Raw genomic sequence first — 27,997 nt, forward strand, 5'->3', positions numbered from 1 at the left:
ACCAGTACTTGCTTTTTATACCACTTTATTCCAACCTGAGCACCTCAATATAAAACTAAACACTGGTGAACTGTTTTCCTTACTAATCTGAATTACTGTAAAATGTACAAGTTCTGCTAGCAGTCCAACACTTAAATAGATTAAATCATCTGACACATGGTAGATTTCATATAATGAAAAGACCTAAAATAATTAGTGCAATATACTGAACTGATCAAAATAAAATGAACTTTGAAAAACAAGGTTGCAAGATTGTTACTAACATTGCAATATTTATGTTACAAATTACAGGTACATTGTTTATTACGGTTCTAGCCATGAGGAACAACTGAAGCCCCTTTCTTTCAAAGGAGGAAGAAATAATTAGCTGTTTTAGTAACTGTACATTTTGTATACTTTTAAGCAACTCTTAAATATTACAGAAAAATAATAAACATATGGAGACAGTGCAGTACCCTATTTACAGTACAGCTGGAAATCAAATTTAAAGTAATCAAGTTTGAATGTACATAATTGTTAGTGCACTGACTACATGTCCAAAGGGAACAAAAGCCCCCTCCCTACCCCCAAACAAGACCTATATAATGGCCAGCAGTGATTAAATAGAAATCACAGACACCTGGTTTGTTTCATTTTTGTTGAAGAGCTCACATGACGGGAACACTATTTATTAAACTGCATTTATCAGTTTTTATACTCTTAAAACAAGATGGGGATACATCTGCTTTTTTTACCCCATTTAAAAAAATAATGGGACTGGCTATAATTTCAGTGCCACTAATTTCTTTTTTTCTTCCTGGACATGTGGGACGGTTTTCTTGTGGTTAATTTATTATTAAAATGTGGAATGTACATTTTAGATAAAAGAAATTATTTGCCTGAATATTGCAGCTAAGCAAAACATCTGGAGAATCCTATAAATGTTTTTCAAAAGCCCAAATTAATCATTTTCAAATCTTTTCCATAGATGACTACTGCTCCAGTTTGGAGAAACTGGATGGTTAGTTGTGGATCCAGTCATTTGTCTTTATCCCTAATGATGAGATATGATTCCCTCATAACTTTCCAATGAAACACGTATACACATAGTTCTCATCTTCCCTTTCTATTGCTGTAACATTAGTTGGAGGGATACATGCATGTTATTAAAAATTAAGTTCAAAACACGTAAAATAATTCTGTATTAGAAACTTGACTCTATCATAAGTCTCTTCTTTTTGGAAGTCATACTGGGCCGGTTAAATGCTCCAATCCCGCTGTTAACAACATTTAGGAAGCAGAATATTCCAGCTAGTTCAAACTGGAGGTTTAGTTACTACAACACTGACTCCTGGTTGGTTGTGTAGGTTCGGTAAGGTCTACTCCTCTTCCTCTAGCAGAATTTGCTCCTGGATTCTGTGGTTCATTCTTTGGCAACTTTTTAGCTGAGAGACAAATTATTAAAATAAATAAAATTAGAATATTTATATTAAAATTACTTTCATCTGCTTATTTATAATTTCTTTCTAGTTAGGCTACAATTAAAGTTTCATATAAACATATGTTCACTTATTTCAAATGTTTATCTGAATGAAACAAGTATCTAATAAATGCCAAAATAAACCACTGGTTGCTCTTCTAAGGGAGTACATGTTCAGGAAGGGGTAGATGAAGACCAGTTATAGAAATAATTAAAAACTAAATTTGACTAGAACTATATGTAATTTTTTACATATACTTAATAATACCAACAATGTTTGTCCTCTATTATGCAACCTAATTATCACACAGAATTATGAAGATCACATCTCCTATTTCTTTCCTGGTTTTCACTGCCTTCACTCTTCAACCATCTACCCTTTTTCCCCTTAGACCTCCCAACCCCACATAGTGAACCCAGAGCCTTGAATACTAGGAAGAGCCTTACCACTGAGTTATACCCCCAGGTCCTTTTTCTCTCCTTATATGCTGATAAAGAACCCTAATCTGATTCACCATTTGTTATATCTAATTATAACTGATTCTAAAGGGTCTGTCTCCAAAAACTGGATTCCAATTCTGTTTGAGTTAGATGAGTGTGGCTTATCAAATTTGGACAAAGTCCTCTATAGCTTTAATTCTGTTAAGTTCTGCCAGCTAATGGATATTTTCAGAGTATGAAAAAATGTATCTAATGTAGCTTGTTTTAATTCCTAAGATCATTGAAGTTGCTAGATTTACTTTTTGAGGGGAGAGGTTAATAACATATGTCTAGAGTTTTTACTGTAAGGGTGGCTGGACACTGGTCTCTATCAATCTTGGGGATGCAATACCATGGGAAGACCTACCATAGCCTTGATTCAGGTTACTCAGGAAGTTGAATATGTTTTACTTGAAAATATGAATGCCTAGTTGTATTTTGGATCTTTTACTCTTTATTTGTTTTATATATTCCATGTCAGCACTAATTTATCTTTAGAATCCTAGATGCTGGTTTGGGAAATGGATCCAGGATATAAAAAGGAGCACTTAAGTTTGGGTTCTAGGTATAGCTCTAGGAATGGCTCTAGAGATGGTAGCATAAATGGTAATATAATGTTAAATTTCTAGTCAAATGTATTTATAAACAATGCTCTGTAGGTCCTCGACACTGATACCAGAGACAGAATAAGTTAGCATTATAAACTATTATAATTAACACCAAGTTAGGTTATGTAATGACTAACCATTTCTCTCTTTAGCTTACTTCTCTAAGGGCTTTCAGAAGTTAAATCTGAGTAATAGGAGGTTGAAGGAAAGAAACTGGAATGAAGAGCTTTTTAGTCCTTGAACTGATTAAAATTGTTCAGTGTACTACTGTGTGATTAAAAGCACAAATCCATTTATAGTTGGAATTTCTTTCAAGAAGGGACATCCTACATTGTGGATGTAGCTCAGTGGCAAAGTGCTTGCCTAGCATGTGAGAGGCCCTGGGTTTGATCCCCAGCCAAAAAACCAAAACAACAATAACAAAAAACAAACAACCATTCTCACTTGGGGGGAGGGAAGGAAAAACTCTAATATGTAGGCTACTTTATAATGAAAAGTGACCTTATATAACACATCTGAAATCTGAATAAAAGGTACAGCCCACCTGATGATCTTTCTTTTTCTGCAGGGGTGGGGGGAGGGAGATTGCACTCAGAGCCTCAGGCATGTTAGACAAGTGCTCTACTACAAAGCTACAACCTCAACCCAGTGAAGTCTTAATACCATGGAAAAGTTTAAAATCCAGGCTGATTTAAGCAACCTATTATCTCCTTGTTCCCTGTTAACTTTTTAAATGTGATTATAATAACAGGTCCCATTTGTAACAGCATATTGTCATATAATCTTTCAAAACGGTACCACTATTTCCTTATCAAATCGCATAAGTTTCTCAGGAAAACATCTTACACAAACAGGCAAGTTTTTTTCCATTTCAAATAATCCACCATTAAACTTGATCACCTAGTGCAAATTATGAAAGCCTTTACCAGGTTTTCTTTAGCCTTTGATAAAGTTATTAATTGGTTAATTTGTCTAAGTTCAATGTAAGAGTGTTTCTTTTGGAGGGTCAGAATTGTGTACACTGTAGTTAAGAATTCCTGTTGTATAATTAAAAAAAAAAAAAAAAAATATATATATATATATATATATATTATGGGATGAGAATAATGCCAGGCTCAAGAAACTGTGGAGGCAGTAAACTGTGATAACTACCAAACTAGACCCCCTCAGGCAGACTGTGCATACCTCAAAAAACACTGGAAGCAGGGTCAACAGAAATCTTTGTTTTTGTTATTTAAAAAAAAAAAAAAAGACTTGATACTACTCAAACTTTATTACCTATTATCAAAAACTGAAATAGTAATTACCATGTTAAAAGTACCTTGAAGCAAAGATAAAAGTACTGTTTAGAGTGGAGATAAAGCACAGATAATTGTTTCACCTTCCTTCTTTACCCTTATGCCTCAAAGTCTGAAATCTTCTCCTATACGATGTTTATATTAAAATAATTTTTTGGGTTGAGGATGTAGTTCAGTGGTAGAGTGCCCATCTAACAAGCATGATGAGGCCCTGGATTCAATCCCCAGCATTGTAGCAACAACAAAACAAAACAAAACTAAACAAAAAACACCACTGAACCGAAAAAAGGAAAAAACAAAAACCAAAAAAATCCACCAAAATAATTGATTAGTCAATTTGTATACTTATGTATTATGTACTTTTCTGAGATACATTCATTAATACTTTAACTTCAAAAGAACTTGAAAAACAAAAAAGGTAGTGCAAAGGAGAACCTAAATTACTGATCAGCAAAAAAAGAAATATTGTGTCTAAATGTTATTATAGTAAATACTGCCTGAGTTTTTGTTTGTTTTGTTCTAGGAGTCTACATGTTATCTGTGGTTTCAGTTACCCACAACTGAGTAAGGTCAGAAAATATTAAATGGAAAATCCCAGCAATAAACAATTCACAAGTTTTACTCTGTGTGCTATTCTGACTCACAGGATGAAATCTTGCACCATCCCACTCTGTCCAACCTCAGACATGAATCCTATCTTTAGAGTATTCACAATGTATATGCTACTCGCCCATTACTACTACTAACCGCTATATTCCCAATCTTTTCTATTTGAGACAGGTTCTTGATATGCTTAAGGCCTTGCTAAGTGGTTGAGGTTGGTATAGAACTTGAGATCTTCCTTTCTCAGTTTCCCAAATTGCTGGGATTACAGGCATGTGCCATGTACCCTATGCCCAATACTTCTTAGTAGTCATCTCAGTTCTTAGACTTACTGTCGAGTATTGCAGTATCTGGGTTCAAGTAACCCATATTTTGCTAAAGGCTCTGAAGTGCAAGATTATAGATGCTGGCAGTCTATATATGCTGAAGAAAACCCATTAAATGCTTCTTTTTCAAGTGAAAAGGTAAAAGTTATCAAGATAAAAAAAATAATCTGATGCTAATGCTGCTAGGATCTAGAGTAAAAACAAATCTTTGGAGTTGAAGATGTATCTCAAACTTGCCTAGGACTTTTGAGGCCCCAGGTTCAATCCCCAGAATCAATCAAAAATAAATAATCTATGAAATTGTGATGGAAAGAGAAATTTGTGTTAGTTTTGCTGTTCTATCTAAACTGCAGAAGTTATGCCCACAGTATATGATACACAGTTAAAAGATGAAAATGGTCATTTCTGAGTCAAGAGGGAAAAAAAAGATTGGAAAAGTATTAAAAAATAGGAGTTGAATACGTCCAAGGTTTTAGGCATCTGCTGAAGGTCTTGGAATGTATTTCCCATAGAATTATTATGTATAAAAAGTATACTCATAGGAAAATATGTATCCAACTTTTTGGTGAAAGCTTTGGGAAAATCTGCTTTAACTATCACATCCACTACCAAGCATAACCCACCTGGCAGAAACTTGCCTAAACTGATGCAAGTAGGTAGTAACTTTTCAAGTTTAACAATATTACTAACAGCGTTGCTTAGCAGAACAATCCTACAAAAGTAGTACAATTTTTAAAAATTCAAGAATTGTTTAATACAGATAAATCAAATGTTCCATATTTGTTTTGCCTATTTATCATTTGAAAAAAAGGTATTATTAACCTTACCTATTGCCATGAATATTTCATTTACATTCATTGATGTTTTAGCTGATGTCTCCATGAATAATAAACTGTTGTCATCTGCATAGGACTGTGCTTCCTGTTTGTAGAAAAAGAAATGAGATACATTCCATGGACATATACTATAACTGATTTTTATTGCAGAAAAAAGGTGGCCCCCTTATTACCACTCCAACTTGATTAGCTATTATCAACAACTATTTAATATGCTATAACAGAAACACTATATGGGGACAATTTTACCATGGAATATATATATATTTTAAGATTTTTTAGGTGTCGATGGATCTTCATTTATTAACATGTGGTGCTGAGAATTGAACGCAGTTCCTCATGCATGCTAGGTAAGTGCTCTACCACTGAGCTACAATCCCAGCCCTAAATGTATATATTTTTGCCTTAACTTCTTACACTATCCTGCCTTGATCATCTGGTCTAATATTAAATCTGATTTCGAATAATGAATTAGTTTGGGGAAGGTGTTGGGGGTAGGGGAATTTTATTCTAAATATAAAACTCTCATTGATTTCAATGGTGAATTTTACTCATACCAATTAACTGCAATGAAGACTAACAGAAATCAAATGTATAAGACTGACTTCAACCACTGAATGGCATCCTCATGTTTAATTTTTAATGACTTCTATAGTAACATAATTTTGAACATCTCATGAATCATTCCTTTGAAAATTACATTACCGCCCTACATTTTTGTCATGCTTTACAGTTTACATATATTATTGCTTTTGATCCTCACAGCTGTTCTGAGGAACAACCAATTATCTGTCCCATTTGACAAACTGAGGTTCCTTTGAACTGTACTGATGGGTCACTTTTGACTATAATTTAGTGCTCTATTATTCCATAATAGGGAGAAAACTGTCTAGGAAAGAAAAATAGATGTTACCACACCTCACAAAGCTGGTGAATGAAAACTATGTAATATGCTCAGCTTAATACTTAATGGCGCAAGAAATAGTTTGCTTTCTCTCAGTGCATGCATTCCATCTATCACCATAAAAAAAAAAAAAAAAAAAAAAAAGAGAAAAAGGAAAGAGAAGGCAGTTGGGGTGGGATCAGATAACATATATACAGGGAAGATCAGTGGACTAGAAGATGGAGAACAAGAAGGAGGATGGGAAAGGGAAGGAAATATTGAATTAATTTAACAAAATCATGTTATATGCATATACAAATGTACCAAAGGGAATTTCACTTTTATGTATATGTAGAAAGTACCAATCAAAAATAAATAAAGGGGTGAAAGGAAGATCAGTAGAGAAGAAAAAGGAAAACGGAGGAGGGAAAAATGTGGGAGGAATGGGAACCGAAATAAAATTCCTTGCATAAATGATTTTGTCAAAATGAACCAAACCACTATGCATAATTATAATGCTCTAATAAAAAAAAGAACATTATTCCATCTCTAATATAAGTATAATGACTACAACCAGACTTTTCTGGTAGAGAAGCCAAGGAGCAAGAAAATAAATAATTTTAAAAGGTCTAATTAGAGGATTTCAAATGATGAATACTTGCTTTATTACATAGTAGGGAACATTCTGAATTAGCTATCACAAATAATATACAAACTAGATTTTAAATTTCTTTTTTTTTTAATTATTTTTTTCTTTTTGGTATTGGAGACTGAACCCAAGAAAGCTCTACCACTAGGCTCTGTCCTTAAAACCTTCTTATTTTTCAAACAGTGTCTCATTAAGTTACCCAGATTGGCCTGAACTTCCAATTCTCCCACCTCAGTCTCCCAAGTAGCTGGGTTACAGGGTTGTTACCGCATCAGGAGAGCAATTGTTTTTGCTTTGTGTATTTCTGCACTGTTTGTGAACAATTTTAAAAAATTCTTTAGGTTGACAAAATCTTTGAAACAGTGTTTATTTTACAACAAGATAAGGTTTAAAAATTCAGGTTTATCAGGAGAAAAAAACGGGAGTGTGTCTGAACGCATGCGCAATTCTGGAGATAAGATCCAGAGATTATGTACATGCTAGGCAAGTACTCTACTATTGAGCTATGCCCTCCAACCCCATCTGGAGAGACAATTTAGCATGTATAGCACAACTGTTTTATAAATCTGTTATTTTCTATAATTTGAATTGTTTTAAAATCATTTGCAAACGAACATGTGCCTTCAAGTGAAAGTTAAATTCAACATACCTGGAAATCTACAGCTCTTTTATTTGCTAGATCAGCCTTGTTTCCGGATAAAGCTATTACAATGTTAGGACTTGCTTGCCTCTGAAGTTCTTTAACCCAGTTTTTGGCTCTTGCAAAGGATTCCTGTGAAACAGAGGAACAGCTATTTAGCATAAGCTTAAAAAATGATAAGGAAGCATCTTTATGAGACAAGGCTTTAAGAGGAGACTCTATGGGAAGAAATTTTCTTAGGACTGTTTTATTATTTGAGGCTTTTTTTTTTTTAATCAAAAAAGCTTTAGTAGAAAGATTATATTTGGCTATCAAAATTTTTCAAAATCTTTTTATCTCATCAAAATTCTTAACACCAAAAATAGATATTCAATCCAGTTTCAATGTAGAAGGCTTTTGTACTTACTTCATTAGTGATATCATATACAACTATAGCTGCTTGTGCTCCTCTGTAGTACATTGGTGCTAGACTGTGGTATCGTTCTTGACCAGCTGTATCCCATATTTCAAACTTTACTGTTGTGTCATCAAGACACACGGTTTGGGTCAGAAAAGCAGCTGAAAAAAAAAAATCACTAAGTTCATCATTTTCTTGCAAATGCCTTCAAAATAAACACACCTGGAAAATACATTGCATACCTGTAATTAATAGACTTTCAGTTGCAAAATCTGTACTTCAAAACTATATTATATATATGCCTACATGAGACCTTTGTAGTGAAATCACATATTGAAAAAGTTTAATAAAAATCTGTTGTGGGGCTAGAGGTATAGCTCATTGGTATAATTTGCTATAATTTTTAATAAGTCGAAGAATGTGTTTCTAAATTGCTTTGCAATTTATGTAAATTAATATTCTTTAAAAAAAATTTTTTTTGTTTTAGTTGTAGGTAGACACAATACCTTTATTTTATTTTTATGTGGTACTGAGAGGACTGAACCCAGGGACTCACACATGCTAGGTGAGCGCTCTACCACTGGTCACAACCCTGGCCTGTAAATTAATATTCTTGACCAATGGGGAGAAAAAACAGTCTTTTGCGTCCATGAATTCAACCAAGTGTGAACTGAAAATATTCACAAAAAAGCCTATCTGTGCTAGGCATGGTGGCATGTGTCTGTAATCCCAGTGGCTTGGGAGGCTGAGGTAGGAGAATCACAAGTTTGAAGCCAGCCTCAGCAACTCAATGAGATCCTGCCTCAAAATAAAAAAAAGGGCTGGTGACGTGGCTCAGGGGTTGAGCGTCTTTCTGGGTTCAATTGCTAGTACCAAAAAAAAAAAAAAAAAAAAAAAAAAAAAAAAATGGATCTCAACACATACAGATTTTCTTTCTTGTCATTATTCCTTAAGCATTACAGTATAACTATAGTATAGCAACTATTTACATAGCATTTACATTGTATTAGATATTATAAGTAATCTAGAGATGATTTAAAGTATATGAGAGAAGAGAGATAGGTTAAATGCACTTTATGAAGAACTTGAGCACTGATAGATTTTGGTACCTGTGAAGATGGTGGGGGTATGTATGATCCAGAAATAATGCCCCACAGATACCTATGAATGATTGTATACTTATAACTAACATCTGCATTGCTAACACTATGCCCTGTTGCATTTTCCTGCTTTATACTGGCACATTCTAGTGCATCATTACTTCAGTATAGATTTAATTTGTTACATATATTTAATATTCACAACTACCTCTCTTTTCTTTGCTCTAAGAATTTTCGTTTTTGTTTTCAGGCGCTGGGGAGAATTTTTGGATTTCTACTTTTTCATCTGTGCCCTTCTCTGATTCAAATTTTAATTCTAAGAAAGTACCATTAAAAAATGATGCTTTATTTTTAAATCACAAGACCCACACAGAGGGGTGGGGGGTGTAGCTGTAGCCAGCAAACCTCCTTCCCCAAAAGAACCACATACACAGTCCACTTCAGCAGCTTGCTTGTTAACAGCCATTACACCTTGCAACTCCTGTCCTCCCATCAACTTTGGTACTTAAGAGACCTACCCCTAACTTACCATAGTAAATTGGTATGTTCCTCCTCTAAGTTTCAGTTCATCAAAACCTCTTCCCCAATTGATATGAACTTGAATTAGAAAATTTTCTTTAACTGCTGTATCATCCAAAAAATTTGATTCATATTTTAACAGTACATCTAGCTATTTATTTTTCATAAGATTTACTAATATCAAATGTGACAAGTCTAATGAAATGCATTTCTTTAATATTAGATATACTATTTATTTTTCATACTTTTAGGTCAACTGATTGCTGGTTTTAGTACTAGCAACTACGATCTTGTGAAATTTTGCAAACATAATTACAAATATCTCTGAACTAGATTCTAATGTAGTTTTGTGAATTCTCACAAATAGCCTTATTTAAGATATTTTCTACTTCAGCTCAAACTTCTTTTATCAAACATATTTTCTCAAATCCTGTATTTGTTAAAGGATATATAGAACTGTCATGAAAACAACTCTTATAGAATCAAAAAATATTTAACAGCTGAAATCAAGTAGTTTGATGCAAATTTGCCAAAAAAAAAAAAAAAGAAAGGATTAAAATCTAAAATCAGATTGTTTTCACTTTTAGATATACAAAGACCACAAAGCACATTAGTAATATTAATTTAAAATATTCATTTAAAATTTTATAAATCAACTCTAGGCTCAGGGATATAACAATTTTGCTGCTTTAAAGAAAATATGGTTCAATTCTCAAACCAGATAAAACTATCACAAAGACCACCAATCTTCTTTAAATATATTTAAATAAAATACAGGCAAAGAAATATACACTAAAATAACAATGGCCCATGAACAAACAGACATGCTTTCGGAAATACAAAGCTGTTATACTACAAGAAAAATGTATTTTTATTAAAACATTTAAAATAATTTTTACTTAAATAAATAACAGTAAGGCATCTGTGTTGATACCCAGTCCTAATACATATGTAGGAGTCTTCCTTAGATTTCAGCAAATGTTCCATCCTTCAAGCTAAAATCAGATTATGTTTAACAGGAAAGTTCTTAGGCATTCTCTCTAAATCATAGAACAAAACAAGGATATCCAATATCACCATAATTTAATATTACTTCATATATTCTTGTAAATAAAATAAATTATTAGAAATAGATATTCTGAGAGAAGCAGGATTATCATGAAAACAAAGGCTTCAGTTAGAACAGATGATTTCTTAAATTTGGCTGGAACAAACTGAAGTCCACATCATTACAATACACTGGCAATAACCAAGTGAAAACACATTGGAAGGAGAAAGAATCCCAGGTTAACAAAGAACATAAACAATCATTCCTTAAGTCCACTCAGAAACTCTTCTTCACCCCACCCTAGTTATCATCTCCTACCCGTGCTCTCAGAGTTCCCTGTGTAACGACATGTTTTACACCTTTTGTAACTACTGTTTTATTTATCTTTTTCTAGACTGGAGAGTTCCCTGAGAAGTTCTTCTCTAGCATCTAATATAAATCCCCATTCATAGAGATATTGAAAACTGCTCAAAGAATGAAGTTCAAAAAAATATGTAGAACCATTTAGGGGCTATTTTAGATAAGATCTAAATTAAAAGTTCCCAAATTGGGAAAAGATATTTCAAGTTACTATTATAAGGGTGAAAATCTCTAATCCAAAAATCTGAAATGCTCCAAAATTAAAAAATTGAAGAGCAATGACATGATATCACAGTAGAAAATTCTACACTATGAACTTCGTTTTGTTTAAAATATTCTATAAATTTGTTTTATGTATAAAATTATCAAAAATATTCTATAAAATATTAATCTTATCATATAGATAAGATAGTGTCTATAAGGGTACAGGGTCTTGATATAATTGCCCAGGCTAGTCTCAAACTTGTAGTCCTCCTGCCTCAGCCTCCTGAGTAGCTGGAATTACAGGCTTGTGTCAGCATGCCTGGCTTGATCTGAAGCATTTTGGATAAGGGATATTTAACCCATATAACTAAACATGATATCAAACAAAAAAACACAATCAAGATATTTTTAACTTGCTAACACTGTTCATGTATGAAAAACAGCATAATTTTGGGAAGGAAGAAAGACTAATATTAGAGGTCCAGGAAGTTATTACAATATATCAAAAATAGTGAAAAGTGCTATAGCACCAAGAGAACAGAAATATTACTGGAGTAGAATAGCCAAGAACATAAACTGTTGATAAATAGGTGTGTGTGTGTGTGTATTATATATATATATATATATAAAACATTTAACTTCTCCTTTAAACTTCAGTGCAGTATAACTGAAATTTAAGTGACATCCTCAAATCCTTAGTGTGCCTAAGAAAGCTTTACTAGTCATTTATAAGTATAAAAATAAATTCTGCCACCAGAAATATAAACTACTACATCAATACTGTAGCAACATTAACCAACCACAAACTTACCTGAATCTGAAAAACCACTTTAATTTATCCAAAATTTTCTGGCTAAGAACCATCACTTTCTTAGACCTCTTCATTTTCTCTTGACTTCCATCACCAGCACTAGCAGTTGGTTTTCTTTTCAGGCCCATATTTCACAAAGAAACAGCTTTTATCACTTGGAGAGTTACTGCGCACGCGACGACAAGTAGAGAAAAACAAAGCTGCGTTGAGATGCAGGTGCTGGCCTGTCTAACAGACTCCCTCTTTGAGCTACATGATGAACTCTTATTAGTAAGCTTGGTAGACAAGCCGAGTACCATTCTTCCTCAGCAAAACTACAAATTGTTAGATCACAGAGCTTGAAGTCCATTGAGAATAGCTAAAACTATATATGCTAAATCTGCAAATACTAAAGGTCCATAACATGTGAGACCCTAAATAATGAGCAAGGAAGAGACATTATAATACTCTGGGCAAGGAAAAAATATACAAATTGCTATTGTTAAAACAATGAAAACTGAAGTTAAGCTCCCCTATATCTAAAATGATTCTATAAAACTGAAAAACACCATTCTCACCCAGGTTACAATTATTATTTGCAATACTAGAGATCAAACCACCCATGGACTTATTCAGTGAGCAAAGCACTCTACCACCGACCTATATCTCTAGTCCTCCAAGTTATCATGTATCACATTTGATAGAAAAGAATTATTTTAGAATTGTTCAAAATTGCCACATATGACAATCAGGATTATACAAAAATTTGAGGCTTCAAAAGTAGTCAACTAATAATGAACAAAGCTATCCATACAGCAAAAACGATTCTTCTGAACCAGCAAAATGAAACAAGTAAAATGAGGATACAGCAAAAACTCATGCTCTGTATATTGAGATAGGGCCTTGCTAAGTTGCCCAGCCTGGCCCCAAACTTGTGATCCTTCTGCCTCAGTTTCCAGAGCAGCTGGGATTACAGGCATATGGCAAGGCACCTAGTTGTTTTGGAAAGAATTTTGACAACATGGATCAATTACACAAAATGCTGACATTTGTTAATCTAATAATTTCATGGAATTTATAAAAGTTGGTGTAGGGATAAAATAAACCCTCATGTTGAAAGAATTTAATATTTAACAAAATCAACCTAAGTAAATGAAAACACTAGTGACTTGGTAAGTTTTAAATAGCAATTAAATTAGGTAAAACTAGTTTTAAGATGATCTATTAGAGGAAAAAGCAGATTACACACACGTGTGTGTAAGTGTGTACACATCTAAATTTCTGGCAGGAATAGGGAGAGTATATTTCATAATAGGGAGATATTAAGAAAATATGAACAGAAAAACATAAAAGAAACTAAAACAATAATGTAGCCCCCAAGATCACAATGGATTATTCCTCTGTAGAACCTTAGAAACCAGATTTAGGGTTCTGTTGAAACTCTAGGATACATTATACTAAATAAAGAGGGGAAGGGCCCTGTTCAATATGTCAGTAATGGAACGAAGACTATGATCATCATAAAATCCAAGTTTTTTTTTTTTTTTTTTTTAATTTAAGGAAATGATGTATAAAGGAAGCAAAGGTTTTCAGAACCAACCAAAGAATTCAATAAATGAATTCAAGGATCTGGATCAAACATTTAGATGAATAAGTGGGATGGATAACAGAAAGTAGACCAAGTAGCACCAAGAACCAGGCACCAAAATTGTTTGTAAAAATAGAAACTGGAGGGAGGGAAGGGGGTATGGAGGTAGGAACAATTATACTCCATTTATGTATGACAGATCAAAGTGCACAAATGCATTCTACTGTCATGCATAATTAATTAGAAAAAATTAAAAAATTGAAAAAATAGAAACTGGTTTGCTGGGGAAATGAGTGCTAATAGCAATAATCTAACAATAGATTCTCTCAGACATAAGTACTTTAGAAGATAAAATTATACAAAGAGAAGAATATATGGGTGGTCTAGAGCAGACAACAAGCAAAATAAAATTGAGATATTTCCTGTAAAACTGCATATGTGTATAGGAGAAGCACCTGGTAGATGACAACAGAAGAGATGCTCATGTAGTCAGGGAAAAGTCATCTTTCAGCTAACACAGGGAAGAGAAGAAAGGGGACAAAAATAGAGCAGAGCAGAGAATAAAGCATACACACTGACTAAATCCAAACAGAAAATACTGCAGCCAGGCATGGTGGTGCACACCTGTAATCCCAGCTACTAGGAAGAATGAGGCAGGAGAATTGCCAAGTTTGAGGCCAGTCTGAACAACTTAGCAAGACCCTGTCTCAAAATAAAAAGGACTGAGGATGTAGCTTGGTGGTCAATGTATTCAATTCCTTGTTTCAGAAGGAAAAAAACAAAACAAAAAAACAAAAAAAATCCAAAACTTTCAGGGATGAGAGCCTATGGTTATATTCACATATTCACAAGAAGCATAATCCTAAACAATAAAGCCTTTGCTCACAGGATTGAAATTTTTTAAAACAGAAATATAAACATAGTATAAATACAAATAACATAAACGTATTTAATAGGAATATAAATTTAGACTGGACTATATTCCAAAATATGGAATTGGAAAGCAGAATAAAGGTATACATTACAAAGAGGAAAGGTTAAAAAAAAAATAAGAGATGGGGGAGATGTTACTACAACTTATTAACAAGTATTAGGCAAAAGCTCCTAAAACAGCACAGAAGTTTATGAAGTTAACTTAGCTTTAAGGAAAATAGATGGCTATATATATATATAAAAATGTCTATGAAAGATACTTTATAGAAAATAATTCATTAAACAGTTCAACAATACTTTATTAAACTCCTTTAATGTAGGAGGCCAATACCCAGATTAATTTGCAAAGGAGGCTTTCTCTCACTCACCTCCTGGTTTAAGACCTAGCTCATCATGTTTCCTGCCTTCAAAGAAATGTTCCAGACCTTTAAGACATTACTGGACTTCAAAGTGATCCACTCATGCTTAGCAATAAGCCTACCTGCAAAGTGAACTTAAAAGTTCTAATAGTTGACAATTTTACAACATAGGACTAGAAAAGGTTCAAGGAGAGGAGAGGAGATAGGGAAGACTATAAACCAAAGATTAGCAGGTAGGGGGGACCAAACAGTTACAGGAAACTGTAATCTCAGAACCTAATTATCTACGACAAGCAACTCTCCAAAGAAATTGGGAGTGCTCTAAGGGAGAAAAGTGATGAACAATGCATATATGATTATATCAAAATAAGCCCAAAAGATAACTCTAATGCACAAACAAAAACATTTTAAAAATCTGATATTACAGGAGTAAATCTGGGGAGGGAGGTTCTAAGATAATATCCACTACTTGATAATATCCACTACTTTGATTCTTTGCAAACAAAATGCAAAGAATAAAAGTTCACATCAATAAGGGAATGGTTAAAAAATAATAATAAAAGGTTAAATTACCAGTTACTAAAATAAATATGAATAACAAAAATACTGAAAAATCTTACCATTAGTAAAATGAAACAGTATGACTATCACAAAGAAAAGTGAGGAAGCTGTTTTGATATGGATAGATTTCGTATCAAACTGTATTTTCCAAGATGGCTGCTCCAAGATTTTCCTTTATCATATTCTTACTATGATTTTGGCACTTGCCCCTTGAATCTGTGCCAGTCTGAGTCAAGAATAGAACTGATACTTCTCTGTGACTTCTGGGACTAGGTTATAAAAGAACACCCAGCTTCTACCTGGTACTTTTGAGACATTCAAAACAGTCATAAAGTAAAGAAAAACCCAGAACAGGTGGAGAGGCTACATGTAGGACAGTTATAGCTAACAGCTCTAGCTGAGAACCCCCCAAAAGAGCTGGTATTAATTATTAGATATGTTAAGACTATCTAGCTGGGCGCAGTGCCACATGTCTGTAATCCCAGTAATTTCAGAGGCTGAGGCAGGAACACAATTTCAGAGGCTGAGGTAGGAGAATCACAAGTTCAAGGCCAATCCTGCAACTTGGTAAGACCTCATCTCAAAATAAAATATAAAAAAAAAAGAACTGGGGATGTAGATCAGTGGTAAAGCACCCTTGGGTTCAATCCCCAGTACAAAAGTAAACTTCTGAGTTTTGGGATCATTTGTTTCTTAAAAAGGAATAACAGTATTAAAGTAAAAAACATACAGCATGCTACATAGCTCTGATATGTTTTAAAATTTACAAAAAGGGGAGAACAATCTATAAATATGAATGATATTAATCTTGAATGATAAGGCCACAAAGTGACATTATCTCTGGTGAAAAGAACTAAGTGGGCAGGCAGAGGAGTAAGACTTCCTAGTAAACCTTTAAAAATTTTTTTTTGGTATTGGGGATTGAACCCAGAATAATGTGCACGCTAGGCAAATGCTCTACTGCTGAGCTACATCTCTAGCCCTTTATGTGGACAGCATAATATGAAAACAGTGATATTAATTTAGAAACATGGGTAGTTTAAATTTTATCTAATATTCTTTACTATCATATTATTCTCCTTAAGTGACACATAAAATAAAAAGGACCCCTGGGTCAAATATTACACATTATATAATGAAACCTTGTCATGTGTACCTTAACTCTAACTTTGAACCACATTTTATAGTCTAATAGTTTCTTACAAGGAAAACACAAAAACACACAAAAAGAAAACTCTCTCTCTCAATTCCAGAACACAGGTTGCACTGAAGATCCCATCTTGAATCTCATTTGTCAGTTGCAAAACATTAGGCAAACTACTTAAGCTACTGCCTCAGTTTCCTCATCTATAAAATTAGTATTTACTAATTTTTTAGCCATAATAAAGTACAAATGAAACTCATGAAAATACTGAGTAAGTTCTACAAATGCATGTAATCATTTTAAGTATACTATCTTTATTACCTAGTATTTCTTTGAAGTCAGTTTTCTAAAACTTGCAAATCACTTATGAATGCAATAGAGCATAGAAGAAAAGAAGAAAAAGAATTCTTCTATTCATTCATGTTCGAATGGTAACATGAACTCACTGCTACAAAAGGGAACATATTTTGGTTTTAGTTTTATGCAGAGATAAAAGACCTATTTTTTGAGAAAAGTTGAAAGGTGTCCAGTAATTATGCAGTTACTGTATATCAGATCACCCTCTTTTCTGGAGTTCAAAGAATATTTGCTCTCTTCAACAGTCCAGAGGTTAAAAGATATTAAGTGACTGAATCCTCATCCTGCTTCTATCCTTTTCACTTATGTTATCTTAAAAAGAAGGTAAATTCTGTTGAGCAACACTTTATTTTGTTTTGCAATATTTGTAAAGCACTGAAGATTTTATTTTCAAAGTTCAACATGTGACTTCAGTAATATTTTCACCTCGAGGGATTTAGAAATTAAGTAGCTAGAGTTTATATTTACAGAAAAAATAGTCAATGATAGTACAATAAAGCACACCTGTAATCTCAGCTATTTGGGAGGTTGAGGTAGAACCTCAACCAAACCTGGGTACCTGTTTCAAAAAATAAAGAGGGCTGTGGATTACTTTAGTGGTAGAGCACACTTGCATAGCATACGCAAAGCCCTGGTTTCAATTCCCAGGAAAGCTACTCCCCCAAACACCCAATGGCTTGGGAGGCTGATGCAGGAGGACTCCAAGTTCCAAGTCAGTCTCACTAACCAAGCCAGGACTTAAGCAAGTTAGCGAGACCTTGTCTCAAAATAAAAAGGGCTGGGGATATGGCTCCATGGTTAAGTGCCCCTGGGTTCAATCCCCTACCCCCATAAAAAAGATAGTCAATGATTTAAAAAACTTATTCTTGTTGTTTTTATCTTAGATACCTGTTTTCTACAGAGGCCTTTTGACAAGGCTATCAATGATGATAACAAATGATAAAATTACCCTCCCATAGGTTAGGCAAGTGCTCTATCACTAAGCTACACCTATAGCCCAGAATTCTTATTTACTCCACTAAAAAGCAAACTTTTAAAAAGCTTCCCATTCTACAACATTCACCATTATTCCAAACCAACTGTCTTTTATGTGTCTCTCACTGCAAGGTCAATTAATCAGAAACCATAAATATTCAGAACAGAGAGAACCACAAAGCTAGCAAAAGTGAACTGAATATAGCCAGAATAGATCAGACCAAGTCCATGCACTAAAGTTTATGCAAATTTATATTTCTTCAGAATGTAACTAACAACACTTTCTTTTTATGCATATCCTCTTTTGGATACACACACACACACACACACACACACACATATGCACACATACATCTATAACAACATCAGTTGGAGATTTAGGTTTAATCTAAAAAGTGATGATAATGTCACTTTGACTTACTTTAATATATATATAGTACTAGATTATAATACTCAATCCATCACTCATATGAAACTAAAAGTTCATCTTTGATTTCTAATTCTACAATGTTGGGAGCTCAGTAAATCTGAATAAAATATATTTTTGACAACTTAATATTACTTTCCAGTATACAAAAGAATAAAAGCAGTAAATTGGTGAATCAATGGAGGCAATTTCACTAAGTTAGAGCTATCTGGCAAAATAGCATTCTACCAAACAGCTTTGAATACTTACCTGCACTAGAAAGCATCAACACAATTAACAAAGGGCAAAAACCGATGCTTATAAATGATTCATGATTTCCATGAAATAAATTTTAAGAGGAAAAAATGGTTAAATTGTATTGATGGTATTATTTAATGTGGAGGAAAAAACACAATTTAAAATAACGTCTGTTTTACCCCTAAGCCACATCCTGAAGCACTTTTATTTTTTGAGTTTGGCCTTGAACTTTCAAGTAGATGGGATTACAGGTGCGTACTATTATGACTGGTTTCAACAATCTCACTTGACAAATGTGCAAACTGGGCTCATATAAATGTTTATGAAAAGGCACTAAATTAGAACCAAACCTATTCTCAACTCCTAGAAAAAGTTACAAATGACAACATTTTAAATTAGAAAGTCGGAGAACTGATAGTGATTATTAAGACATTTTTAGGTGATTAAGTGGTACAAATTATATGAAATACCAACTCTCTACCAATTTATCTGAGTAACACAACCTATCAGATCCCAGCTATACACTTTCTAGAAGGAAGTATCATGCAATCAAGACACTATTCTGTCAGTTGAGAACAAATGACTAACTTCCACAAAATTTAACTCAGTATATCACAAAGCACAACAAATATATCAAAAATATTTTTCTCATGATCAAAAAACCCATATGCTGGTGTTGGTCCATGGGACCTCCTGTCCTTTCTCAAAAAGTACTTTTTTTCTTTTTCTCAGATCAAAACTAGAACCTCATGATAGGCAAGTACTCTACCAGTGAATCCTTTATAGTTTTGAGAACTGGTCTTGTTAAGTTGCTGAGGCTGGCTTCAAACTTGTGATCCTCCTGGCCTTAGCCTCTCATGTAGCTGGCATTACAGTCATGCACTACCATGCTCAGCTTCAAAAATATTTAACAATATACAGATGCAAAAAAGATAAAGGCTCATTAAATAAGAGCACAGACAGACTACACTTTATACATATTAATAAGTCTTTCTGAAGACTAACAAGTGGAAGGAAACAGAAAGCTTTTTGCTACTGGGAAAACATAACTTCCTGAAATTTAAATTTCTGGTTGGCTTTTTATATTTAGGAAGAAACTTTACTTTCTCCTCTAGCTTTATTAAGGTATAATTGACAAAAACTATATTTATTTGATGTATAATGGGATATTTTGAGATGTGCCTACATTGTGAAATGATCAAATCAAGCTAATTACAATGAAATTCCAGCTAAAATTAATTTAATTAAAATTAAGTGAATTAACATATTTACTGCCTCATATACTTACCATTCTATTGCTAAGATCTATTCTCTTAGCAATTTTTAAGTATATATTATTAATTGAAGTACCAGGAGTAACTTTCATGTACATTTAGGTACGATTCCATTTAATTGTATAATTTCTTCTGGAGAAATTTTTCAACAAGTAACTCAGCTGATATGAGGGACACACATTTAATGTAACATACATTACTATCTACATTTGTGAAAAACAAGAGATGAGTAAAATTTTACCATACAGAATTTTAAGAAACTTGGCTGTAAATTCTTATACTACCTATTTGAATATTTTAAAAACTTCATTCTTAGGAAAGCTCAGGTTTAGGAAATATTTGCTTAAAGAGTTTTTTTTTTTTTTTTTTTTTTTTTTTTTTTTAATTTTGCTGAGCATGGCAGTGCATGCCTATAATCCCAGCAACTGGGGAGGCTGAAGCAGGAGGATCCAAAGTTTGAGGTCAGAATCAGCAACTCTGTATAACAGTCATCATTGCAAAATAATGTCATTCTATGACAATACAACAAAAATAACAACGATAAAAATGACTCAGCAGGAACTAACACTGGTAGTGGTACCAACACTTAAAAAAAGCATTTTATTCTATGTCAAGCTTTAATAAGAACGTCAATGAATTATTTCATATTAATACTTATAAAAAGTCAAGTAAGGTATCTCAGCAAGACTCTATTTTTAAAAAAGGTTTGGATATGTGGCTCAGTGGTTAAGCGTCCTTGTGTTTAATCCCTGGTATCAAAAAGAAAAAAGAAAAGAGAAACAAGTTGGGGTCAGGTGCAGAAGCACATGCCTGAAATCCCAGTTACTCAGGAGGCTGAGGCAGGAGCATGGCTAAATTCAAGGCCAGTCTGGGCAACTTAGCAAGACCCTGTCTCAGAAATAACATAGAAAAGGTTGGGCATATAGTTCATTGTAGGTGCTAGCCTGTTATGTAATCCCTAGTACCACAAAACACACACACACACACACACACACACACACACACACACACGCGCGCGCATAACATGCCATGCTGACCTTAGGAAATTAGATGGATATTAAATGTACAAATTGCGGCATTCTACTCAGGATTTATAACTGTTAAGTAACTTAAAAAGAAGGCACTTAAATCCTTGTGGGAATAAAGAAAAAGCCTCATTGGTATAGATTACTGAAAATGGTGCATATCCACTAAATAGGAAAAAAGAATTTATCAATGGGATATCCTCAATGGGACAAAGAATAGATGATGAGTAAAAACAGGTAAGGAAGGGGTTCTCACAGAAAATGATACTGGGTAATGTGATATGAGCATACACAATACTTGTAATCCACAAACTAGAGTAGTTGCATAAACAGAATTTTTAAAAATTCTGGAAAAACCTGAAATTTAACAGAAAGAGGGTAGGCAAAAAAGCAGGCAGGCAGGCCAGCCAATTATTCCATTTGTGGAAGAACCAACTTTAGTATAAATGTAATGTTGATTACTCAGAACACATAAAGCAGTATTTCTCAAATCTTAGCATGCATCAGAATCATCTGGAGGATTTGTTAAAACCTGGATTGCTGGCCCCCTTCAGTGTTTTGATTCAATGTTGGAATTTACACTTCAGTAAGTTCCTAGGTAATGTTGATGCTTGTGTAATAGGGAACATTAATGCTACTTACTAACCTCTGGGCTAGTTTTAGACAGACAATAGGGACATAAACATCATGCAGACTTTAAACTCTTATAAAGAAGCTAGAACTTCCTAAATTGCTATATATGGCACATAGCTACCTAACCTCATCACGAGTGTTACAAGATCAGGGGAGTGTCAGGTATGGTGAGGCAACAAGAACTCAAGTTATTTTTAGGGAGAAACTTAAAATTACAGAAGGATTTGGAAACCACAAATTTAAGAGTGCAGCATAGAACAGATATAAAAATCTGAGCTTTTCAGAACTAACATTACTAGAGATAAGTAGTCAAATAACAAAATAAACAAATATATAAATAAAAACCAGTTAAGTTCAAAACAGTTGACCAGGTTCATTTGTTAGGTAACGTCTATCATACAGTAGTCCAAACAAAATTACACACTACTTAGAAGTTTGGGACCTTTGGGGTTGATTATAAAATAGTTTAAAACATTTGAATCCTTAAAATGCTTAGAATCTTCCACAATCCCTAAGGATAGAGAGTGTTACTAAAGGCATAAAGAACAGTGTCCAAAGTTGTAATCACAGTGGTACTATCTCAAATCCTCAAGAAATATGCAATCAGCATACTGAAAAAGAATACAATAACCAATAACACAGACATGTGGATGCAAATTCCTTTCAATGTTGTTTTTGAACAGCCATATTTGATTTGTACAGTAGAAAACATCAAGGAAACTTTATACATAGAAATAATCTTTATAAAAATTAACGAATGTACATAATCTAAATTGGTATTAAATGGAAATTATATAGATACATATCAGAAGACAATGCATATTAATGATGCACTGATTTGGGGTTAAATTTTCCCTTTAAACAGTCTTCTTGAGTCTTTTTCTATGTATTTCAGTATGTAAAGTATTTATTATTTTAATACGTACTGGGAAAGGTGGGGAGAATAGCATATAGTAAGTCCTAATCTTTCTAACCTAAGGTATTTAACCCAGAACACCTATGTATTTTGGGAAACCAAAGGTTTTAGGGTGGATAGACATGACCCAGCATCTTCAAAACTCTTTATAAGATGGGTCAGGTTCCTCTGGTCAACACTGTATCTGGAGGTCAAACCTTCAACATAGATAATATTTTGTTATTAAGCCAAAGACACTGCAAAGGATGTGTAATATATTATGTATCAATATTTTTTAAAAGTTGAAGTTTTCAAACTCGAAATAAAAGCTTCTTGATATGAATCACACTGCTGATGCTCAGTAATTACAAAAAATAAAACATTAAAACAATATAACACTCACGGGATATACAGAAGTAAGAGGTTGACAATCACCATTATACTGCATTTCTTAAACTGGAAATACAACTTACCTAGTAAGTTTCCCTTGCATAATAAAAAGTTTACAAGGTAAATTATGTAATTTATCTCACTACAAGGGTCTCAAATTATGAAAAAAATTCTCAGTGTATTTACTTATGATCATACATTAATAGCACTGTATGAAGTTCTATAATCTAAGAAATTCCTACCATCACCAGGCATATCTGTTTTTGTGTATTTCTAAAGACTTCCTAAAATGGGGTTAAACTATATTCACAAATGTTTAAAAATATAGGATGGCAAAATATTCTGAATCTTAAAGCCATATGATTTCCTCTGACACTATCTAATTCTAAAGTCTTGTTTCACAGATGATACAGGCCTAAAAGAGTCTGTTTTGCTCCACTGCTATATAATGATGAGTTTGATTAACTTCAGTTCTCTATTAGTCTACTTTTGACAACATAGTGCTAGTTGTCTCCTTTTGGTCCTGTAGCTTATATTTCCATCCTACTATAACCACTGTGATTATTTTACCTTCTCCTCCTCTCCCATCTTTTTCTTCAGGTTCCACTTTCCTCATGATCTATTCATTAATTACTCACCCTTTTCTATTCTCCCACTTTAAAAAGGATTCTTACAAGCATACCCTTGTAGTTTTTAAACTTAATTTATAAATTAGCATAAATTAACTAAAAAATAGTTGTTACATAGAATTCAAGGTTAACTCTTTTACTATTCATTCTCAAAACAATATAACTGAGTAAGTATTAGTTTGAAAAAGCTTCCAATCATTATAACTTTGATTCTACTCCTGCCTACACCTGTATTTCAGCTACAATACAACCATGTTGGTAATTAACCAGGAAATCAAATTATAAAAAGACATGTTATCTTAACAAAAATCAAGGATAGTTTTAAAGCTTCAAGTCTGCTGGAACAGCTCTTTTCTTTCCTGAAAAATCTATTTAGGTATTCATAATCACCCATTTGGAACACCAAAATACTTTTTGTCAATGCAGGATTAAATTATATGATTCAAGGAAAAAGAGGCTCTCACCCCCAATAGTACTTTCTTGAAATTCATGAAATTGGCCTTTCACGAAACGAAGCACTAGGCTTGATTTGCCAACAGCAGACTCTCCCAGAAGTACTAGTTTGAACTGGCATATTTTATTTCCAGTGTTTGGCCCATTTGGTCTTGTTGCTCCTCGATTAGCCATGTCCAAATTTGAAAGAAGTTTCTAATTTCAGACTTCTAAATGCACTTCCAGGATGCAAAGTGTCAATTTTTTTTTTTTCTTTCTAGAGGTAAAGAAACCTGTGAAGAAACAAATATAAATTAAATATACAGATCAGTGAAACAAAGCAAACCTAGTACTCATGTCTTTAACAAGTTTGGCCCATACCATGTTATTATATAATTACAACCTCAACTGGACATTCAATGCCATTTACTTTATTTTACTACCTTTTAGAGAAATAATTTAAAGGCATAACATTCAAGCACCTTGATCACTTCGTAATTTGTAAAATCACTTTGTCATTTTTCAGGGCTTTAATTTTTCCAAAGTTAACTTTCCTAGAAGAACACAGCCACTCAACAATATAAGTTAAGTAAAATCCTTATAAATGAGGAAAGTAAGGCACAGAAAGGTTAAATAACTTGACTGAGGTCATACAGTAACTGTGACAGAACTGAGACAGAGCTGAGTCTCAAACCCAGGCAATCTGACAGGTGACTCAAGAGTTCAGTTTCTGAAGTCAGACTACATGGGTTAAAATTATTTGGAGAAAAGGTAACAAATGGAAAGCTTCTGAAACACAACTTAGAATGTAGTATTGGAAGGTCTCTGTTAAATGGCTTAATTTAATTAATGATAATTTTAGGGCAACAAATATTTTAAAGCTCCCCTTTGTGTGCCCAGTTGGTAACACTTAAAACTTGTTTCCACATTTGTTCAAGTACACCAAAGAAATGCTAACAGTTGTTCTCTATCTGGTAGGATTAGTAGTGACTAACTTACTAAAACTAACCATGTATTTTTCACATTTTGAGGTTAATAATATGTGCTATTATTTCCTATAGAGCAATACATTTGGAAAAAAACTAGCCTGAATGGCAGATTCTATGTTTATCTAATAATGCTAATTTTCAATCTTAAAGGAATTAGTGGATATTTGAAGTAGTCTCTTTTAGTTTACCCACAAATCAATAGTTCACTCCCACCTTTAATGAAAATCTAATTATGGCTGGGTGTGGTGGCACAAGGCCAGTGGCTCCCAGAGATTTGGGAGGCTAAGACAGAGGATCACAAGTTCACAGCCAGCCTCAAGACCCTCCTGTCTCAAAATAAAAAAAGGGCTGGGAATGTAGCTCAGGGATTAAGCACCCCTGGGTTCAATCCCCAGTCTATTAAAAAATATACAATTATATTCTTACTAATAAAATACATTTATTTAATGATTCCCTCCCCTGAAAACCTTGCTATATTTCATTTAGCTACCTAATAAATTTGCCTTCCCCACAAAATAAGTTTATACAAGAAATAACCTAATATGAATTCATCATTAAAATATTCATGAAACCTCAGTTCTTAAAACAATAAAATCACCCTTCTTTATTCAAATGCTAGCTCTGAAGAGTCCTTGTCTAATCAATATATCCTGACATATTTACAGATGAAATGATGTGATGTTTAAGTTGCTCCCAACCAACAGGATATAAATAAAACTACCAACTCACTTCACCCTCAAAAACATAACAGATAGGGGGGTCTATTCTTGGCCATACCAATTTTTATTTCTTTAAATTTCCAAGTCTCAATTTCCTTAATGCCCAACTTGTAAGGCTATTGTGAAAATTAGAGACAATATATGTAAATAACTTCTAATACACTGCCTACTACATAGCAGTAGATGAAACTGGCAATTACACGTAGTCCTTTGATGAAGCGATGCTCACATATCAATAGATTCTCATGAAAACTGAAAATGTACCAATTTTCAGATACACATATTATCAATGTAAACCACTTCCAAATTTTATCTACAAAACAGTAAATAACTTATCAAGGACATGTTCCAAATTTCTATGGTACTCCCAAAATTTCAGGAAAAATAACATATTTCCATAGAAAAACCTAACAAGATTCTCATTTAGCTTTGCTTTTTAAAGTAAAATGCTACCAAATCACAATTACTCCTTAGGATCTCAAGCAGAAAATAGACTAAATCTAATTATAAATAAACAGTTACCATAACTTTAAGGTTAAAAATTACATGCAAGGGCTGTGGTTAACTCCATGGAGTGCCTGCTTAGCATGCAGGAGGCCTTGGGTTCAATTCCCAGCACCACTGACACACACACAGAATTACGTGCAATCAATCAAATCACTTATACTTACTACTGAAACTTTTGTTTTGCAAAAGGATTTTGCATAATATGCATTTTAAATCGTTAAAAACCAGCTCGCATTCTATACAAAAAAATCCTTTTAGGTGTTCTCTGCTCAAATGTTTTACTGGGCATTAAATCTGTGCCAGGCACTGTTCTATGTACTTCGCTTACAACAACCCTGCAAATTCAAATTACTTCCATTTTACGTTAAGAATAAAGATTCTGGACAGTCCTGAGTATTCCCAGGGGTACACATAGGTAGTTTTTTCTTATTGGTTACGTAAAAGGCAAGCTGATTCCACTTCAGCGAGACAAAAACTAAGTATGTGAACTATGACGTTCAGAGTTTCAAAGGTGTGGAAGTCTCAGGGGGGTAACCTGCTTCCAGAGAGCAAGTTTCATGGTCTCTGCTCGCTGAGGGAGTTCAGCGTCCTAATTATCTTGAATTTCCTTAAAGCCGCGGTTCACCACCTCCCATAGATGCGATAAAAGTCTTTGGCCAGCTTATTTTGTCGAGCCTCCCACCGATTCCATCACCGGTCTTTGGAAGTCGCAGGTAGGCGGAGCTCCCCAAATCCACACCTGCTGTAGGCCCCGGATCCTGTCTGGGGACCACCTGAGTAGCTGAGAGTCAAACCCGGTCTGCTGGCGCAAGCGACATGGGACAGGCCCTTTGGCCGTCTATCCTCCCCCGACCTAGCTTTCACTTCGACCCTCGGGACTGCCAGGGCAGGGGCCAGGCGGAACCGCGGCCTCCAGGACTCTTTCCACGGCGCCATCTTGAGAAGGGAAGAGGGTGACACCCGTCGCTCCCTGAGCTAGTCCCCAAATCCCGGTCTCTGGAGCTCCTTGAGAGATGAGTCACCAGAGCTGGCAGGACAAGACGCCAGGCTCAATAGCTCTCCGGTTCAGAGGGATGGTGCGCGAGAGGGAGAAGGGGGCGGGAAGCTCAGAGCGCTCAGGGCCGCGGACAGGCTGGGGACCGCGGACAACCTGGTGTCCGGGGCCGCTCTGTGCACGGGGAAGAGGCGGCTTGGTTACCTGAGACCGCGCCACGCGGGGCCGCAACTTCCTCGTGGTAAGGCCCAGGCGTGGCCCGAAGGACGAATAAGGCTGTGGCTGCCGCGGCGTCTCCTCCTCGCGCCGCTCCCCTTACACTGGACGGTGAGGAGCTGGAGCCGTGGTGCCGCCCCTGTCGGGCTCCGTCTCCGCCTCTCTCCGCTCCGCCTTCCTCCTTCCTTTCTCCTCCTCCGCCGCCGCCACCGCCGGCGGTCGAGTTCCGACTAATTCTTCCTCCTCCTCCCGCCTCCGCCTCCTCCCCTCAGGCCGGCCGCCGGCTCCTTCACAAACCAAAACACAAACACTCAGGTCCTGGCGCTGGAGTCACTTCCGCCGCCCGGCACCGACCCCGCCGCCACGTCGCTACACGCAGCGAGATACGCCCCTTCGTCACTTCCGTCGTCGCCAGACCGCCCGCACCACCGCCCTTTCCGATCCCGCCCTGCCGGGGCTTAGGGGGCGGGGTCGGGCGGGGTGTCTGTCACGTGACGCCCCGGAGCGACCCGG

The 27,997-nt window shown here is 34.9% G+C and overlaps 1 protein-coding gene across 1 annotated transcript; it reads right to left on the reverse strand.

Annotated features, from left to right (window-relative positions):
• Positions 1-8: 8 nt before the first annotated feature.
• Positions 9-27,757, reverse strand: Rab5a (RAB5A, member RAS oncogene family). Its single transcript, XM_047531462.1, has 6 exons — positions 27,473-27,757; positions 24,092-24,352; positions 8,189-8,340; positions 7,792-7,914; positions 5,602-5,695; positions 9-1,424 (listed from the first exon to the last, which is right to left on the reverse strand). Exons 2-6 carry the CDS (start codon positions 24,252-24,254, stop codon positions 1,309-1,311), a joined length of 648 nt encoding a protein of 215 aa, XP_047387418.1. The 5' UTR covers positions 24,255-24,352; positions 27,473-27,757; the 3' UTR covers positions 9-1,308.
• Positions 27,758-27,997: the final 240 nt, after the last annotated feature.

Source organism: Sciurus carolinensis, chromosome 17 (assembly GCF_902686445.1).
Source record: "Sciurus carolinensis chromosome 17, mSciCar1.2, whole genome shotgun sequence".
Taxonomy (NCBI): domain Eukaryota; kingdom Metazoa; phylum Chordata; class Mammalia; order Rodentia; family Sciuridae; genus Sciurus; species Sciurus carolinensis.

Bases quoted from the DNA above. Each gene is read 5' to 3' on its own strand.
- Rab5a (XM_047531462.1), bottom strand. From the start codon at position 24,254: ATGGCTAATCGAGGAGCAACAAGACCAAATGGGCCAAACACTGGAAAT. The intron at 7,915-8,188 runs GTAAGTACAAAA...TCTGTTTCACAG, and splicing joins TATATGATATCACTAATGAA to GAATCCTTTGCAAGAGCCAA. The intron at 1,425-5,601 runs GTAAGGTTAATA...TTTGTCTCTCAG, and splicing joins TGAAATATTCATGGCAATAG to CTAAAAAGTTGCCAAAGAAT.